The sequence below is a fragment of the Nicotiana tomentosiformis genome, chromosome 2 (genome assembly GCF_000390325.3).
Source record: "Nicotiana tomentosiformis chromosome 2, ASM39032v3, whole genome shotgun sequence".
NCBI lineage: Eukaryota > Viridiplantae > Streptophyta > Magnoliopsida > Solanales > Solanaceae > Nicotiana > Nicotiana tomentosiformis.
Window position 1 is genome coordinate 8,343,357 of NC_090813.1, and position 19,306 is coordinate 8,362,662.

At 40.6% G+C, this 19,306-nt stretch overlaps 2 protein-coding genes and 1 non-coding gene across 8 annotated transcripts; 2 read left to right on the forward strand and 1 right to left on the reverse strand.

Annotated features, from left to right (window-relative positions):
• Positions 1 to 1,153: 1,153 nt before the first annotated feature.
• On the forward strand, positions 1,154 to 3,104 carry LOC138904305 (uncharacterized). The gene is made up of 4 exons (XM_070192806.1): positions 1,154 to 1,184; positions 1,268 to 1,396; positions 1,470 to 1,573; positions 2,436 to 3,104. The coding sequence occupies exons 1-4, from the start codon at positions 1,154 to 1,156 to the stop codon at positions 3,102 to 3,104; spliced, it is 933 nt and encodes a 310-aa protein (XP_070048907.1).
• Positions 3,105 to 12,966: 9,862 nt separating this feature from the next.
• Positions 12,967 to 18,320, reverse strand: LOC104084447 (uncharacterized). Of its 6 annotated transcripts, none has more exons than XM_070194948.1 (7): positions 17,695 to 18,320; positions 17,314 to 17,531; positions 17,052 to 17,193; positions 16,707 to 16,939; positions 15,425 to 16,626; positions 14,065 to 14,297; positions 12,967 to 13,984 (listed from the first exon to the last, which is right to left on the reverse strand). In XM_070194948.1, exons 2-4 carry the CDS (start codon positions 17,398 to 17,400, stop codon positions 16,842 to 16,844), a joined length of 327 nt encoding a protein of 108 aa, XP_070051049.1. In that variant the 5' UTR covers positions 17,401 to 17,531; positions 17,695 to 18,320; the 3' UTR covers positions 12,967 to 13,984; positions 14,065 to 14,297; positions 15,425 to 16,626; positions 16,707 to 16,841. The 6 variants fall into 6 exon arrangements, with proteins under 6 accessions (XP_070051049.1, XP_070051048.1, XP_070051047.1 ...); XM_070194947.1 differs by having other exon boundaries at positions 17,043 to 17,193; XM_070194946.1 differs by having other exon boundaries at positions 17,052 to 17,205.
• Positions 17,931 to 18,148, forward strand: LOC117273767 (small nucleolar RNA U3). Its single transcript, XR_004503794.2, has one exon. It is a non-coding gene; the product is annotated as a small nucleolar RNA U3 (small nucleolar RNA).
• Positions 18,321 to 19,306: the final 986 nt, after the last annotated feature.

Here is a 19,306-nt window from a genome sequence, read left to right on the forward strand (position 1 = left end):
TCTTTCTATGTAATGGATTATATCTTTGATTTTCTTAATGAATTATATATTTGATTTTCTTTGACGTTTCCTCATCGGGTCTTATTAAGTATAATAGTAAGTACATATTTCTTCTACTAATAATTATAGCCTTGTAGGTGCTACTAAATTTTGACGAACTCATTTTTTACATTTTATTTGAAAATTGATATCTTTAGTTTCTCAAAGAGTTAACTGTACACTCTATCAACAAAGCAAGAGACTAATAATCTACATGTTTTTACTTATTAATCAAACTTTTTTTACGGACAGATTAGGGACTACTACGTATAATAGAAGAGTAATTTGGGGTAGTATTAGGACTTTCACTAAGATGAAATAGACTATAAATTGCATTTCATAACTTGGAGCTCCGTCCGTTTCTGGAAATACAAGCTAATTTCATCACACCGATATTAAACATTAACAGATCTACCTTTGCTTTTTCTAATGAAAACCATTCCTTGATCAAGGACATGCTCATCTAATGATATAAGCTCAACTTCACTCTTATATATGTTCTAGATAGGTGTTTACCCGAAAAACGGATAATCAATTGAATTTGTACGCGACTCTAAGTACACGTGGTATAATTCGATACATATTGAGAAAATATAAAAATGAATACTGAAATAAACTGTAAAGGAAAATGAATGTAAACCGAATGAACCAATTAGCCTAAGCCTTCAAGTTTTATCACCCTCAAACTGAATGGAGAGCAACTGATAGAAAAACAATATGGCTAAATATCCAAAACCATAAGAAAGATAGTATATTGCTTTATATTCTATGAATCTGAACCAATCTCCCTTACAAATAATCAGACCCTCCTTTATATAGTGGGGAGGTTCTATTCTTAAAATAATATTTTTAAATACAGCAAAGAATCTCATGATAGATTAATTAATTGGCCTCTTCTTGATATGCGCAGTGATTTCCGCCAAGATTCTTGCCCAATTACGGATATTCCGGCTTTCTGTTTTTTGGCTCGATAAGCTTTCCTCGATCAAGGCCGATCGAAGCCTCGATCAATCTCTGTATTTAGCCCGATCTTGTTCTCGATCTTTGACCGGTCTCCATTTAGCTCGGTCCCAATCTTGGTTGATCCGAATCGGACCTTATCCCTGCCGATGACATGCCGTTTCCTGAGAAATGGAACATGAATCGTTAGTACTATTCCCCTTCGAACGTTCAACTTTGTGGTTCTGCTTTTCGTTTTCTTGATCCACTCTTTCTATGCTTGTTATAGCTGTGGCCCGAATGCCGGAACCGATTCCAGAACTTAAACAATGGGTTGAAGGTCTGGTGTTGCAAAGGCCGTACTCCGATCATTCTTGGATGGAACTATCGAAGGGTCGATGGGAGTCCCATAGTCATGGTAAGACTCTTTCTCGAATTGTTTATCGTTTGGTCTTTTTCTCTTGCTCACCCCCTTTTTTTTTCCTTTATAGGCCTTGGGAAGGACGATGCCATGAGGCCCTCATCTGCTGATGAAGAGTTCCCTGCTCCGAAGCAGGCCAAAGAGAAGAAAAGAAAAGAGGCTCCGAGTTCCCCGGTCTCGGAAAAGAAAAAAAACGACAAAGAAAACTCGCAAGCCCAAGGGGGGCTCCGATATTATGCCTCTGGACTCAATCCGACGATTAAGGGATGAGCCCGAAGAAGGAGACGAGGAATTAGCCTGTGTGCTGGCTAATGTTGTGATACAACAATCTACGGATCGGTGGAGGTTGATAAGGGGGCTCTGGCCATAATTCCTGGACAATTTAAAGCTGAGGCCATCACACCCCGAGCTGAGATGGTCAAAGGAGAGACCAGCGGCAGGATTTCTCGAGTAGCAGAAGATTTCTCGAGGGTTGAACTCGGGATAATCGAAATAAATGGATCCCCTCAGATTTCAGATGCTATGATCTGTGAGGCTAACATGTTGGAAAGTCGATCTTACGAGGGTGTTCAGGGGTCGACTGATATTCATGGCTTTCTATATGGGCTCGAGTCCGCTGCCTCGAAAGATATTATCGGGTTCAGTGGATTACCAGTATCGAGGAAAGCATCATGGTCGGGTGCTATCGGGTCTTCATCGAGCCCAAAGTTGGTAGACTGATTCCCGGCCCCGAGTGCTAATCCCAATCATAGGCGGAGAATAATACTCTTCGTCATAGAGGATGCCTGAATTTTCTCTCCACCCATGGGGATTGCTATTTACCTTAGGTCTTTGGTGACCGAAGAGGATCAATCTGTGATGAACACGGTAGGACCCGCTTGCCTCTTTAACGAGGCCCAGCATGCTCTAAATCGGGTAACTTCGTGGGTATCGCTTTCGTTTCTTTTATACTTAAAGTTGTAGATAATTCTAACATCTTGTTCCTTGTTTGCAAACTTCGGTGTTGCGTCATGAGGCTTTCCTCTGAATTCGGGAGGAGCATGAGGCCGATCTTCGGAGCCTCACTGAGAATAGTGACACCTACAAACTCGTTAGTGAGAAGCATCGGGCAGATTTGGCAACGACTCAGAATGAGGATGCCGAGATAGCTGAGCAGGTATTTCGAGTACTTCACGATACTGAAGATGAATTGGAGATAACCAATAATGATCTAATTATGCAGGCCAGACAGAGTTTAGAAAAAATTGGACGGCTCCAAACACAGGTGGATGCGATACAGGCCGAGGCAGAAGAGTTTAAAAAGAATATGGATATTCTAGCCTCGAAAAAGGAGATCGTCCAAGCTCAACTGGAGTCGGTCGAGACCCATCTCCGAGCTGCGAAAGAGAAGGTCTCGGTACAGATCAAAGAGTGCCAGCATCAGTTGGATTTAGACGTTTCTGATAAGGCAAGCTTGGCCGGTGGACTCGAAGTTTCCAGATCTGAGATGACGGAGACTAACAAAAGGGTTGAAGATAAAGTGGCCCAGTTTAGGGTCGATGTCGAGGTCAAGCAGGCCAAGGCCAAGGGCATGGTCGAGCATGCAAAATGGCAGGCTCGGAGGGAAGCTCTCGAGGAGGTCAGTGCCCAGGGCTTCGATATTGTGGCCGAAACTGAAAATGCCAAAAGCGGAGGAAGCCAGGGCCCGAAGGCTGGCTTTCCCTGAGGAAGACTCCGAGAGCAGCTTAAGTGAATCCGATGACGGATAAAAACCCGAGGATGAGGATGAAACCTCCGATGAAGATCAAGCCACCTAGGACATTAGGTTTTTTGTTTTCCTTTTGTATTTTTTCTGAGGCCGTTTTTTGGCCGTTGTAGATTTAGGCCAATTTGGCCTTTGTAAAAAAACTATTGTGTATAAATATATGGCTTTACATGCCCTTTTGGCTCTCGTAATATTCCTTTGATTTATTTGTTTTTACAAAGGAAAAATAATGCCTTAGCACGAAACAGTAAGGTTGTGTTTGAGGGTTCGAACAAATCTTGCCTTTATTTCCTTTCTTAAGTTAGAGATTTTGCCAAGGGTAGCCTTTAGGACCGGTTGTCCGAAGTTCTAATATTTTTGAAGGCTTATTTTTGTTACGGATTTCGGACGCCTCCGAGTCGTGTTAATTTGGTCGTAGCCTTTTAATTGGGTAGTTACCCATTGGGCTTGTTCTCTTGTTTTATCTAGGCTTGCCCTAGATAATAGCTCCCAAGTGGGGTAGCCGTGACTTTTAGAAGTCGTGGCATTGCCTATTAGATCTTTTGCATTCGGGGCCCGATGACTTCAGTTGTTTGAGTCGGATATCAGTCCCCGAGTGAGGGAGAGATCATTCGTATTCCGATTAAGTATTTCCCTTGGGCTTGTTTATATTCAGAAGTACGAAGCTCTTTTGCAAAGAAGAAAGGAATTCTGCTAAATTTTAAATCACAAGATGTTTGTATGGAACATATTTCTCTTTATTTTCGATCGAAATAGGGTTTCGAGCAATCTATATGGGCACGGTTCGATTTGACTTCGAGCAATCTATATGGGCACGGTTCTGTCACGACCCAAAATCTCACCCGTTGTGATGGCGCCTATCTCAATACTAGGCAAGCCGAAAATCTCAATAAACTACAATTTCTCTCAAGATTGACAATATAATATTTAAATACAATACAAACACTTCCCAAAACCTGGTGTCACTAAGTACATGAGCATCTAATATGAATACAAGTCTGAAAAATATAGTCTATAATAGTCTGAGACGTAATACAGTGAACAAAGAGATAGAGAAGGAGAGACAAGGTCTGCGGAATACGGTAGCTACCTCAAAATCTCCTGAAAATCAACCGCGCGAAAGGATCAACACTCGCTATGTCCGGGAACACCTGGATCTGCACACGAAGTGCAGGGTATAGTATGAGTACAACCAACTCAGCAAGTAACAATAATAAATAAGGAACTGAAAATAGTAACGAGCTACACAGTTATGGTTCATTTTCAGTAATTCCAGCAAAAGAATAGACATGTTATCAAATCTGGCAGTTTAATGTCAAATCAATTCTTATACAGTTCTTGTTCATGTAATCCGTATATCAACAATCTTTCAGACATTTCACAACAACGACAGATAGCAACTAAGTGCAACAAAAAATGGAAATCAAGTACAACCTCTTAGGACAACAATCACTCACAGGGCTCCCAGCCCTCATCACTCTCTGGGCTCCCTGGGCTCCCAGCCCTCATCACTCACTCTCAATGGGTACCCGCGCTCACTGGGGGTATACAGACTCATGAGGGGCTCCTACAGCCCAAGCGATATAAGCACGGACAACTCATGTGCCATAATTTAATATAAGAATCTGCACGGCCAACTCACGTGTTGCACGGCCAACTCACGTGCAATAATAAGCCAATAAGGCCTGCTGCAAGCGGGCAGCCCCGATCTATAAAATATCCTCACAATCAGGCCCTCGGCCTCTCTCAGTCATAAATCTTTCCAGTCTCTCGGGCTCTCAATAATCATAAAATCGGCCCAAACAATAATGATATTATGTATCAATAATAATAACAGAGACTGAGATAAAATGTGCAAGTAAAAACTGAGACTGAGTAAATATAGCATTTAGCCGGCAATTCAACATGTACACGACCTATGTGGGTCCCAACAGTACTATCACATTGCCTAAGCATGATTTCTAGCATGATTTACAGTCAGATTTTATCAACACATAGAGGGCATATAGCTAACAACAAATTATTCAACTTTACAGTTTTCCGGGACGGACCAAGTCACAATCCCCTCGGTGCACGCCCACACGCTCGTCACCTAGCATGTGCGTCACCTCCAAAATAATCACATGATACCAAAATCCGGGGTTTAATACCCTCAGGACCAGATTTATAATTGTTACTTATCTTAACCCGTGTATTTATTTATTCTGCTAAGCCCTTGCCACGAGAATTGGTCTCCGAAAGCCTCATAGCTAGACACAATTAATTCGAATCAGTCAATACTAATTATTGTAATTAATTCCATAAGGAAAATACTAATTTTCCCAATAAAATCCGAAATTAACTCAAAAATCGCCCATAGGGCCCATGTCTCGGAACCCAACAAAAGTTACAGAATATGAACGCTCATCCAACCACGAGTCCAACCATATAAATTTTACCAAAATCTGACATCAACTCGCCCCCCAACAATTAAAGTCTATAAAGATTTCTACGATTTTCAACCCAATCCTTACCCATTTGAACTTAACAATCCTTCCACAACCTTATTGGTATGTATACATAATACTCTTACACCCAAGAGTCATGCTATAAATCACCCATTTTTATTCCAAACCCGAAATTGAAGGATTGAGGAAAGAAATTCTTACCTTTTTGAAGCCCTAGCAAGATCCTTATGAAATCTTCAAACCTTTAACAAGAATTGATGGATAAATGACTAAGTCTTCACTTTCTCTCTCTAAAATGCTCTAACCTCTCTCTAAAATATCAGATTTTGGCTCAAAAATGAGCTTCAAGGGCTATAAATCGAAGTTGGGTCGGGTCAAAAATTAGAAAGAATGGAAGTTGCGATGCAGTTATGTGGTCGCATATGCGATCACATAACAGGTATGCGATCTGCATACCGGCCGCATAATTTGGCCTCCAAAGCTGGGCATTACTGACCCGGTCTGCGGTCATTATGCGGTCCGCATACTTGTTCTGCGGTCGCATAATGCACCGCAAAATAGGTATGCGGTCGCATAGTGTACCGCAGATTTTCCTCAAATCTTGCCCCTCTCCTGAACCATTTTGCGACCATTATGCGGTCCGCAGAGTGATTCTTTGACCGCATAGTGGTCACAGAAATGACCATTTTCCGACAAAATTTTCCTTTACACTTCGGTGCATTGTGCATTCTATAATCTTTGTACTAATTGATCTACCTCGGCACCACCAAAACTTAATTTCCTTAGCAAAATTTCTCTGAGGTTGTTACACATAAATTAGCATCCGGTCAACCTTTTCAACTTAAATTCTAAACCTTGGAACTAAGCGCTCTAAATCATTTCAAAGCCTCACCGAACCCAAACCAATTACCCCGGCAAACCAAATAACAACTGTAATTCACAATTTGAGCAGTAAATGGGGGAACGGGATTGTAATAGTCAAAACGACCGGCCGGGTCATTACAGGTTCGATTTAACCGTTTGACCCTTACAATAAATCCTATTTCTCGAGATCCTCCTTTTATGTAGTAGTTCCCTTTCTAGAGTTGATATTCGAAGATAACGCATATCCGAGGGTAGACCCCCATTATTCAAGGTTGATTTGCAAAGGAACCTTGGATACTGTCGAATGGATCTCTGATGCCGATTTGTAATTGGACTTGATTCTAAGTTAGCACGATTCATTGTTTCCTCTTTAAAAACCTTGCCGAAAAAAACCCATTTGGGACAAAACTCTGTCCGAAGGAAATAGAGTGCAACACGTGCTTTCAGACCTGAGTACTTCGTACCATTTGCTAAATATCTCGTTGTCATTTCTTGCCGACCGCCTGCATGTGTTAATCTGAAAATAGGAAAAGAATGAAGAAAAGGAGTACCTTAGCAATAGTACCGTTTCAGGCGAGATACGTTCCAATTGCTTGGTAGTTGTTCCCCATTCATTATTCGGAGCTTGTAAGATCCTTTTCCGATGACCTCAACAATTTGATACGGTCCTTCCCAATTCGGGCTTAATTTTCCTTCATTAGGATTTCGGGGTGTTGAGGGTGACTTTTCTTAGCACTAAGTCCCCGATATTAAAATATCGAATATTAGTTCTTCGATTGTAGTATCTCTGGATTCTTTGCTTTTGGGCAGCTAATCGGATGAGGGCGGCTTCACGCCTTTCGTCCAATAGTTCTAGGCTCGTATTCATGGCCTCGTTATTTGGTTCCTTCATTGCATATCCAAACTGGATACTCGGTTCTCCAACTTTGACCGATATTAGAGCTTCGGCGCCATAAACTAATGAGAATGGGGTGGCCCCGGTACTGGATTTCGAGGTCGTTCGATATGCCCAAAGAACTTCGGGTAATTTCCTTGCACTTTACTTTAGCGTCGGCTAACCTCTTCTTAAGATTTTGGATGATGGTTTTGTTGGTTGATTCGTCTTGCTCGTTCCCGCTAGGAGGATAAGGTGTTGATAGGATTCTTATGATCATATGATCTTTGAGAAATTTGGTTACCTTGCTACCGATGAATTGTTTCCCATTATCACACACAATTTTGGATGGCATCCCGAATCGACATATGATGTGATCCCAAATGAAGTTGATGACTTCCTTCTCCCTAACTTTCTCAAAAGCCTGCGCTTCAATCCACGTAGAAAAATAGTCAATCATAAACAAAATAAATTGAGCTTTACCTCGTGCCAATGGGAGGGGGCCAACGATGTCCATTATCCAATTTATAAATGGCCATGGTGACAAACCTGAATGGAGCAGTTCCTCAGGTTGGTGAATCATTGGCGCATGTTTTTGGCATTCGTCACATTTTCAAACAAACTCTTTCGTATCTTTTTCCATGTCGATCCAGTAATAGCCGGCTCTAATTACCTTTTGAACTAATGATTCAGCACCGAAATGATTTCCGCAAGGGCCTTTGTGAACTTTTCTTAGAACGTACTCGATGTCTCCCTGTCCCAGACATATCGCTAATGGACCATTGAACGTTCTCCTCAATAAGGTCCCATCTTTGGCCAAAGTGAATCTGCCTTTGTGCGTAGGGCCCTAGATTCTTTCGAATCCGAGGGAAGCTTTACGGTCTTCAAATATTCTATGTACTTATTTCTCCAATCCCAGGTCAAGCTTGTGGAATTTATCTCGGCGTGACCTTCTTCAACTACTGATCTCATGAGTTGCATGACGACCCTTGAATCGAGCTCGTTGTCCTCGATTGATGACCCTAAGTTTGCGATAGCATCAACCTCACTATTTTGAGGCACATGCTGCAAAGTACACTCCTTAAATCGGTGCAAAATTACTTGTAATTTATTTAGGTATCTTTGCATTCGGTCTTCTATGACTTCAAAAGTTCCGTTAACCTGATTTACTACGAGGAGGGAGTCGCATTTGGCCTCGATCACCTCCGCTCCCAAGCCTTTGGCTAGTTCGAGACCTGCAATCATGGCCTCATATTCGGCCTCATTGTTAGTCAATTTCACATTTCTAATAGATTGTCTAACCACGTTGCCTATGGGTGGTTTTAGTACGATGTGGAGCCCGGACCCTTTCGCATTCGAAGCCCCGTCCGTAAAGAGGGTCCAAACCCCCGAGGTCGTACCCGAATTTATCAATATTTCCCTTTCGACCTCGGGTACTAGGGCCAGTGTGAAGTTAGCTACGAAGTCTGCCAAAATTTGAGACTTAATCATTGTTCGGGGTCGATATTCAATATCATACCCACTGATTTCTATAGCCCATTTGGCCAACCATCCTGAAAGCTCGGGTTTATGCAAAATATTTCGAAGTGGATAAGTTGTTACAACACATATGGGGTGACATTAAAAGTATGGTTTTAGTTTCCTAGAGGCGCTTATCAAAGTAAGCGCCAATTTCTTTAGGTGGGGATATCTAGTTTTGGCCTCTCCTAAGGTCCGGCTGACATAATAAATGAGAAATTGTGTACCTCGTTCTTCCCGGACTAGGACTCCACTTACCGCCACCTCTGATACTGCCAAATATAAGTAAAGTTATTCGTCTGCCCTTGGTGTATGAAACAGAGGCGGGCTCGATAAGTACTATTTAATCTCTTCCAATGCCTGCTGGCATTCCGAGGTCCATGTGAAATTATTTTTCTTTTTTAGCAACGAGAAAAATCGATGGCCTTTATCGGAGGACCTCGAGATGAATCGCCCCAGGGTGGCCATGCGCCCGGTTAACCTTTGCACAGCCTTTACGTTGTATTCTATCGTGATGACATCGATAGATTTGATCTTGTCGGGATTGATCTTGATTCCTCGATTATATACCATGAACCCGAGAAATTTTCCTGATCCGACCCCGAATGCACATTTTTCCTGATTCAGCTTCATGTTGTACTTCTTCAATATACTGAAAATTTCTTGCAAGTGCTTGAAATGGTCATCTGCTCGCGGGGACTTAACTAGCATGTCATCAATGTAAACTTCCATAGATCTTCCTATTTGTTCTTCGAACATCCGATTTACTAGGCATTGATAAGTAGCACCAGCATTTTTTAATCCAAATGGCAGTACGTTGTAGCGGTAGGTACCATACTTAGTGATGAACGAGGTCTTTTCTTGATCATCCGGGCTCATTTGTATTTGATTGTACCTGGAATAGGCATCGAGAAAACTGAGGATCTCGTGGACGGCCGTGGCGTCGATCATGCAATCAATATTAGGCAAAGGAAAAGAATCCTTGGGGCATGCTTTATTTAGATCCTTGTAATCTACACACATTCTAAATTTGTTTCCTTTTTTAGGGACTACCACTACGTTTGCTAACCATTCGGGGTATTTTACTTCACGGATTGACCCTATATTAAGAAGCTTGGTTACCTCGTATTTGACGAAAGCATGTTTTATCTCGGACTCGGGTCTTCTTTTTTTCTTCACCGGATGAAAATTTGGATCCAAGCTTAGTCCATGGGTGGTGATTTCCGGTGGGATCCATGTCATATCAAGATGGGACCAAGCAAAACAATCTATGTTAGCTATAAGAAATTGAATAATCTTTTTCCCTAACTCGTGATTTAACCCTGTGCCCAGGTATACCTTTCGTTCGGGCAGTTATTCGATTATTGTGATTTGCTCCAGTTCTTAGTCTGTTGATTTGGTAGCGTCGGAATCATCGGGGACTATGAAGTATCGAGGGATCCCATAATCATCATCTTCGTCAGACGCATGCTTTTCTAGTTGGGTCGAGGCCGGCTTTTGTGATTGCTATTTGGTCTCCTGCTTTTCCTTCGAATTTGACCCTTCCGATATCGGAATCACTTCGTCGATGGCAATCATTTCCTTTGCGGTGGGTTGCTCCCCTTAGATTGTTTTGATTCCTTCTGGTGTCGGGAATTTTAGAACCTGGTGAAGGGTCGAAGGTATCGCTCTCATGTTGTGGATCCATGATCTCCCGAATAGGGCGTTATACCTCATGTTCGATCACATGGAACTTCATTTGTTTGATAGTCCCGGTCACGTTTACTGGCAAAGTTATCTCGCCCTTAGTAGTTTCACATGCCATGTTGAATCTGTTTAGTACTAGGGCCAGGGGCACAACCTGGTCATGTAGACCGAGTTTCTCTACGACTTTCGATCGAATGATGTTGGCCGAACTACTTGGATCAATTAATACACGCTTAACTTGAGACTTATTCATGATTACAGATATTACCAGTGCATCGTTATAGGGTTGCGTGATTCCTTCTGCATCTTCGTCATTGAAGGACAGGGTTCCTTTCGGTATGTAATCCTGAGCTCGAGATCGCTTTTCCCTTACGATCGCGACCTTAGTGCATTTAAATACTGGCCCTTGGGGTACATCGATTCCTCCGATAATCATGTGAATAATGTTTTGCGATTCTTCTTGCTCATTCTGTCTATTGAACTCTTTGCTTTTGAAGTAATTCTTGGCCTGATCACTTAAAAACTCTCGAAGGTGCCCTTCATTAAATAAACGAGCTACTTCCTCTCTCAATTGCCCGCAATCTTCCGTTTTATGGCTATGGGTGCCATGATACTTACACACTTGGTTGGGATTTCTTTGGGCTAGATCGGTCTGCAGAGGTTGAGGCCATTTAGTATCTTTGATGCTCCCGATAGCCGATACGATAGCGGATGCATCGATATTGAAGTAATATTCCGACAATCGCGGCGCCTCCTTAGGCCCGGTGTGCCTGTCGAAACCATTCTTGCTGATCAATCCCCGAGTATCGTGACCTCGATCGCTTCTCCTTTCACCTCTTATGGAGTTGTGCCCGTGTCCGTTGTCCCTACTATCTCTATTATACGGTTGATATCGATCCCTGTTCATCCTCGGTTCCCGATCGATGTCTTTTTTGGTCGCGGAACCAGAAGGATCCCCCAGCTGGTCATCTTCGACTCTAATCTTTGATTGATATCGATTATGTATAACGGCCCAGGTAACAGCCGGGTACTCAATCAAGTTATGCTTCAACTGCTACGAAGCCACTGAGCTTCTTTCATTTAGACCTTGAGTGAAAGCTTGAACTGCCCAATCGTCTATGACCGGTGGTAGATCCATTTGTTCCATTTGAAAACGAGATACAAACTCTCTTAGCATCTTGTTCTCTTTTTGCTTTATCTTGAAAAGTTCTGACTTCCTAGTTTTGACCTTTATGGCCCTAGTGTGTGCTTTTACAAAAGAATCTGCAAGCACGGCAAAAGAGTCGATAGAGTTAGGTGGTAAATTATGATACCATATCATTGCTCCCTTTGACAGGGTCTCCCAGAATTTCTTCAGTAATACAGATTCGATCTCATCATCCTCTAGATCGTTCTCTTTAATGACACACATATAAGAGGTGACATGCTCGTTGGGGTCGGTCGTTCCATTATATTTAGGAATCTCGGGCATGCGGAACTTCTTGTGGATCGGTTTGGGAGCTGCGCTCGGGGGTAAAGGCTTTTGTACGAACCTTTTGGAGTCCAGACCCTTCAGTATTGGTGGTGCCTCCGGGATCTGATCAACCTTGTAGTTATAGGTTTCCACTTTCTTGTCGTTTGCTTCGATCCTCTTTTCCCCTGATTCCGTTTTGTTAGTTCCTCGAGCATCTTTATAATTTCGGGGTTAGTCCCCGATTCTTGTTCATTTGACCTTACCACAACTGGCTCCGTCCTGTGGGTGACTTCTTGGGGTGGACCAGCCTCGGCCCTACTCGGTGCCTGGGTTTGGCTCTGCAACTGGACTATCGTCACTTGTTGAGCTTGCAGCATTTCGAAGATCATACGCAGGCTGATCCCGTCTTCTCCCACATTTTGGGTATTTCGAAATATAGATCGGACTCCACCATGGATGCTATCTTCGAGGCCGAAATATTTGTTTGCTTCGATGGCCACATACAAATTAACGTCAATTGGATCCACAGCCCGAGTCCCAACGGGGTCAGCGGGTGGCCTTCCATCCCCGAGCGTCACGTTGTTATTCTCATCATGATGGCCGGATTCGTTGTCGGTATGTAGGGGCACTAATTGAGAGCTCGTCATTTTTAGCTTGAAATCAAAGATACTTCCAAGAGCAAGTGTGAAATAGTGTGTTTTACAAAGATTTGTATCAAATAACCACTATTATCCTTAGCCCCACAGTGGGCGCCAAACTGTTTACCCGAAAAACGGATAATTAAATGAATTTATACGCGGCTCTAAGGACATGTGGTATAATTCGATACAAATTGAGAAAATATAAAAATGAATATCGAAATAAACTGTAAGGGAAAATAAATGTAAACCGAATGAATCAATTAGCCTAAGCCTTCAAGTATTATCACCCTTAAACTGAATGGAGAACAACTGATAGAAGAACAATATGGTTAAATATCCAAAACCAGAAGAAAGATAGTATATTGCTTTGTATTCTATGAATCTGAACCAATCTCCCTTACAAATAATCAGACCCTCCTTTATATAGTGGGGAGGTTCTATTCTTAATATTATATTTTTAAATACAACAAAGAATCTCATGATAGATTAATTAATTGGTCTCTCCTTGATATGCGTTGTGATTTCTGCCGAGATTCTTGCCCAATTGCGGATATTCTGATTTTCTGTTTTTTGGCTCGATAAGCTTTCCTCGATCGGTCTCTGTATTTAGCCCGATCTCGATCTTGGTCGATCTCGATCTTTGAACGGTCTCCATTTAGCTCGATCCCGATCTTGGCTGGTCTCGAACTTGATCGGTCTCTATTTTGCTTGACCTCTGGGTCTCGAACCCGGTAACCTAACTTTGCATCATGGCTTGATATTACACAAAATTGAACCTTGGTCTATCACGTTCCAATCTCGATTACTCATACGAAGGGCGAACTCGATTTTCGCCGTATACAATCGGATTATATGATGTATAAGCTCTCCAAGAATTACAAGCACGAGACCTGAGCCGATCTATTTAAGGTTTGAGGCTCTCACAAGCACACCATGATGCTAGCTCTGATGCATACAGCTCATATTGACACAATGATACGATTGATTTTAAATTAGTCCATTGTAGGCTTAAACAATTTGAAAGTACATGATCATTGCAGTTGAACTAGTCGTTTCACTAGACTACTTTCAATTCTGATCCATGAATTGGACACACTTTTCTTGATCCACTTATCTGCTATTCCATCGGATGAGCTTGCCAGCTATGCTGCCATTGGACCGAGATGATCCATATTGGAAACTTGTTTTCCTTGATGAAAAGCCACCAGAGGAGAGTCTAGACAAATTTTCAATTCCTCCAAGAGACATGTTGTTAGCACCCGGTGCTTATGCATCGACCTCACACACCATGAGAGAAGTTACATTGGTATATGTCTCAAGTCTTTCTTCCAAAACTCAAAGCATAGTTGCTACTTTTCCTGAAACATCAAGATGCCATTAGTAGGAGTCCACAAGAAGAGCAGAGCGGTATAATTTTCTGAGACATCTAGTTCCACACCTTCAACTATGCTTCTGCCTCTGCAATCGCTAGTTTATCTTTTAAGGTATTGCATTTCTCCCTACAAGAATATAGCTAGTCTAGTCGGGCCAAAAAGTTCTTAGTGCTTAAATACGGTCAAATTAAGTGTTGTTTTTATCTAGCAGCCAATATAGCTTCCTCAAGCTCATCAATAGGTGATGTTAGTTTTTCAACACTGCAACCTCATGTATGTGTATCTTGTTGTCCTCTTCCTGCAGAAAGAGTCAAGATGCTTTACATGAAAATCTTGATAGTGGCAGCTAATAGGAGAGTATATATGCTCCTATTAATATCACAAAGTGATGGCAGATCTCGTCTATATCTATATGTTATATCAGGTCTTGGTTTTTGTGTTGCAGGTCATCAACAAAAGGCAGCCATTGTGCCTCCAGAAGAGCAGCTTCTGTAATCTAGAGTTTTATTGTCATCCCGCAGCTTTGCAGCTTGGCCAAACAGACTCTTAATCTCGCATTGTCTCCCATTTGTAGTACAACCCCTCAAGATATTCGGTTTGAAGTACAAAATGGAGTCAAAGAGAAAAGGACGCAAATTGATTTTGTAAAGATAAGCCTGAGAGTAGGTGCACCCTAAGCTTTGATCATGCTCATTGCCATCACGGATTGCAGCAATCTCATTTTCAATGGCTACAAGTACTTCTTTCTGCACTTTTTGGCCTGAAGTTCATTGCCTTGTTCAATGTTTCAACTTTCTTTTTCCAACATCAATGTATTCCATACAAAAATAAGGATAGGATTTAAAGGTAGAAAACAAGAGGGATACAGTGTATATGGTGGAAAATCATCTGGTCAAAATGTCAGAGAAAATAGAGCATGGACCTCAGTAGCATCAACTTTTTCCTTAGGCTCTTATCCTTCTCACAGCAAGATTTGCATAAAACAATAACCTCTTTATGAAGCAAATCATCTAGTGCTCCAGAAACATATGAAATTCCATCCGAGATAGGGTCTAGACTAATTTCAATTCCTCCAAGAGACAAACATCATTAGCACCTAGATGGTATGCTTCGGCCTTCAGACACATTGAGAGAAGTAACACTGGTAAACGTCTCAAGTCTTTCTTTCCAAAATTTTAAAGCAAAACTGCTGAGAAATCAAGACATCAAGATGCCATTAGGACAAGAGGGGGTTGCTCAAGAGGGGGTTGCTCAGATGGTCAGTACCCCCACCTACAACCTCAGGGTCGTGAATTCGAGTCACCAAAGGAGCAATAACTCCAACAAAGTGGGATCAAAGGGGAGGGAGAAAAAAAAAGATGCCATTAGTAGGAGTCTACAAGAAGTGCAGAGCAGTATAATTTTCTGAGACATCAAGTTTCTCACCTTCAACTGTGCTTCTGCCTTTGTGTGGCATGCTGCACTCACTAGCTTATCTTTTAAGATATTGTGTTTCTCCCTACAAGATTATAGAGAAGAAATATTAGTCCCTAAGCATTGATACTCTTAACTTCTCCATACCTGTGTATATCCATATAAGAAATTTGATGTCATTCTTCTTTATAGTGAACTCTCTTTTCTTATCTCGCCTTTTTGGTTGGACCTCTCATTTGCAATAAATTCTAAACTACATGAACAGAAGAGGGTCCACAAAAATATTGGAGTAGTGCAAAGAGTAATAAATAGTGAAGCGACAGAGTTTCCATTTAAAAGAAGGGGATAACATTCTGGAAAGGACTCGATGGAACTACAACAACTAAAAGGGAAGATTAAGGATGTTGACTTGCTTTGCTGTCACGATATTTTCCCTAACTTATAGGGAAGGTTCTTTAATAACGCTGCTATGACAGTTACAAGAAAAGCAATATAATGACACAACAGCAGACATGCCCGGTTATGGGCATTACTGTCATTGGCATCTTTCCGGTCATTTGCAACAACAATTTATACTCTATTTGCAGATATCTTTGCACGGGCCAGCTCATAATTTATATGTATAAACTTATAAAAAACAAACAACCAAAGAACAGATAACCAATTTAAAAAAAGCTATCAATAAAGAAGAGTTAAAAAAGTTGATAGCCATTTAAATTATTTTCTTGAACTGTTCTCTGGTATTCTTGTACAGCAGCATTTGCTGCAGCTCCACCAGCCAATATAGCTTCCTCAAGCACATCGACAGGTAATGTTAGTTTTTCAACTTTGCAATCTCTTGTCTTGTCTGTGCATTATGTTTTCCTCTTGCTTCAGAAAGTACATGATCATTGCAGTTGAACTAGTCGTTTCACTAGACTACTTTCAATTCTGATCCATGAATTGGACACACTTTTCTTGATCCACTTATCTGCTATTCCATCGGATGAGCTTGCCAGCTATGCTGCCATTGGACCGAGATGATCCATATTGGAAACTTGTTTTCCTTGATGAAAAGCCACCAGAGGAGAGTCTAGACAAATTTTCAATTCCTCCAAGAGACATGTTGTTAGCACCCGGTGCTTATGCATCGACCTCACACACCATGAGAGAAGTTACATTGGTATATGTCTCAAGTCTTTCTTCCAAAACTCAAAGCATAGTTGCTACTTTTCCTGAAACATCAAGATGCCATTAGTAGGAGTCCACAAGAAGAGCAGAGCGGTATAATTTTCTGAGACATCTAGTTCCACACCTTCAACTATGCTTCTGCCTCTGCAATCGCTAGTTTATCTTTTAAGGTATTGCATTTCTCCCTACAAGAATATAGCTAGTCTAGTCGGGCCAAAAAGTTCTTAGTGCTTAAATACGGTCAAATTAAGTGTTGTTTTTATCTAGCAGCCAATATAGCTTCCTCAAGCTCATCAATAGGTGATGTTAGTTTTTCAACATTGCAACCTCTTGTATATGTATCTTGTTGTCCTCTTCCTGCAGAAAGAGTCAAGATGCTTTACATGAAAATCTTGATAGTGGCAGCTAACAGGAGAATATGCTCCTATTGGTATCACAAAACTGAAGGACCATAAGCAACCTGGCATACCGCTCTCTGTTTCATCAGATCTTGGTTTGTCTTTGCAGGCTTGCCAATGCCATATAATTAATAGTTCGTTGAATCGTTCTGTCTCCAGTACAACAGCTTCTTTAGATGTAAGTTGATCTAGAGCTTTATTGTCGCCCTGCATCTGTAACCCATCCTCCAAACAGGCATGGATAGAAGATAAGAAGAATCACCTTTACTAAACTTAAACAAGGTAGCACATGCAATTCCTCAAACAAATGCAAAGCGCTAAAGTTGTATGTACCTCTAATTGGGCACACTTTAAGCCTTTAACTCTTGCCTCCAGAGTCCAGCGGTGTGATAACTGCCCTAATAGGAGGCATTTCATCATATTTTATGCAGCATGAACTCTCAAGTAGTAGCTTCTTTTTTCTGCTGTGGATTTTGTAACCAGAGCTTCTTTTTTCCTTTATAATTTTTTCTCCTTTTACTTTTTTCCTTCTTATTTGGCCTCAAATAGTCCTGGCATAGAAAAAATTACAAATGTTTTATAGTTCTAGTTGATTGGAGAGATCAAAAGGACAACAACTGGCTAGGTTTCTGATCTTCGTCATAGCAAACTTCCCGCTTAAAATAAAATAAAATTAAAAAGCAAAATCATCAAACAAACCCATTTAACACCTACTTTCGTCAATTTCCCGTCTTGTGGAATTTCTGAAATCTTCCAATGTTCCATAACCCTATACAAATTGTTAACATCAAACGGCCTGCTTTCATTTAGATAGATATCTGAAATCTTCGCATATGAAAGCTGACTCAATTCCACTTCGTGCACTGCAGAACGACACTCTCTCTGTCCCTCATCGGCAATATAAAGCACAGAAAAGGCATTTACAAGCACAGATGACGAAGATGAAGTTCACGACCTTACTTGAACAGGATCTGTTCTATAGGCTCGTACCACTGTATCCTTGAGTTCTAAGGAGACAGGAAACCAAGTCTGGTTGATGAGACATGGCCATTGGACCAGAGCGTGATTAACAGCTCCCACGGCCCTCGGGTTATATGGTGCTGTAGATGATCGTTCTCAGCCCCCTAACCATGGGTGTTGGGATGGTCTAATGGCTGTCTGACAGACTACAATTCCTTTTTTTTGCTCTTGATATTCTCCATTTCTGTTACTTGAAGTTGAGCTGAATCCCTCCTGCAAATTTCACCATAGATGACTGCTAAAATTCACCATTCATATTCACTAGAATAACTTTTCGAGACAACAAGCCTTCCCTATAAGCTAAAGCAATCTACTTCACCTAAATTGTATATTGTTTTTAGACTAGTCAGGCGCTTTGAGCGCGTGTAATGCACGTATCAATGAATATATAAATTTTTAAAAATTACATAAATAATATATTTTTCGTTATTGAACAAACACTAAAGAAAGAAATGTAAGTTCCTAAAATAACTAATTTTAATCTCACTAAGCTAGCTCAATAAAATAAAGAAATCCTATTCCACATAAGTTTTTATATGTCCTTATTATGATTTATGAGGCGTGAAATATCTTATAAAATTTATTGTTATCTTTGTTACTAAACACTATAAGAAAGTAACACAAGAAAATATTTTTACCACAATTATTCAAAGATAACAAAATAAATTAAAGAATTTGAATCTTTTGGTATTTTAGAAATTTGTGAGTGATGAGGTAGAACTCCTCATAGAAAAATGTTAATAAATAACAATAAAAATTTTAAGTAACTAATATTGAATTACAAAAATATATAATACTATATTAAAAATTATAGGAAATTATCATTTATTGGAATGTTACATATATCTTTTATATGTAACATTTTAAAAAATTTGATAATTTTGTCCATAACAGCGAGAAAATATTTAAATGTCAAATGTTGTTATAGGTGTATAACAGTCATTCACTATAAAAGTTTAAAAAATTATAATAAAATAATGATATTATACAGAGATTTGACTGAGTGTGAAAATCAAGCTACAAAAACATGTGATAAATTGTAATGTAATTTCTATTTCTTAAGTTAGATTTCAAATCAAGATACTTGTTTATTCTGTAATATTTTCATCATTCCATATTTATGGTCGCACAACTATCAACGTAACAAATGCAACTCATTATATGTAGGCGCATAGCTATGTAGAGCCAAGGATTCAATTGAATCTCATTTCAGAAAATTATAATATACAAACAGGGAGTCGAGGGTATATTAGAAACAGTTTTTCTATCCTCACAAAATAGGAGTAAAGTCTGCATACATATTCCT

Excerpts from the sequence above, each read along its gene's own strand:
- LOC138904305 (XM_070192806.1), top strand. The coding sequence starts at position 1,154 with ATGCCGTTTCCTGAGAAATGGAACATGAATC. Across the intron at positions 1,185-1,267 it reads TGAGAAATGGAACATGAATC|CTGTGGCCCGAATGCCGGAA; the intron begins GTTAGTACTATT and ends TGCTTGTTATAG. Across the intron at positions 1,397-1,469 it reads ATGGGAGTCCCATAGTCATG|GCCTTGGGAAGGACGATGCC; the intron begins GTAAGACTCTTT and ends TTTCCTTTATAG.
- LOC104084447 (XM_070194945.1), bottom strand. The coding sequence starts at position 17,400 with ATGATGAAATGCCTCCTATTAGGGCAGTTATCACACCGCTGGACTCTG. Across the intron at positions 17,206-17,313 it reads TAAAGTGTGCCCAATTAGAG|GATGGGTTACAGATGCAGGG; the intron begins GTACATACAACT and ends GCCTGTTTGGAG. Across the intron at positions 16,940-17,042 it reads AACAGAGAGCGGTATGCCAG|GAAGAGGACAACAAGATACA; the intron begins GTTGCTTATGGT and ends CTCTTTCTGCAG.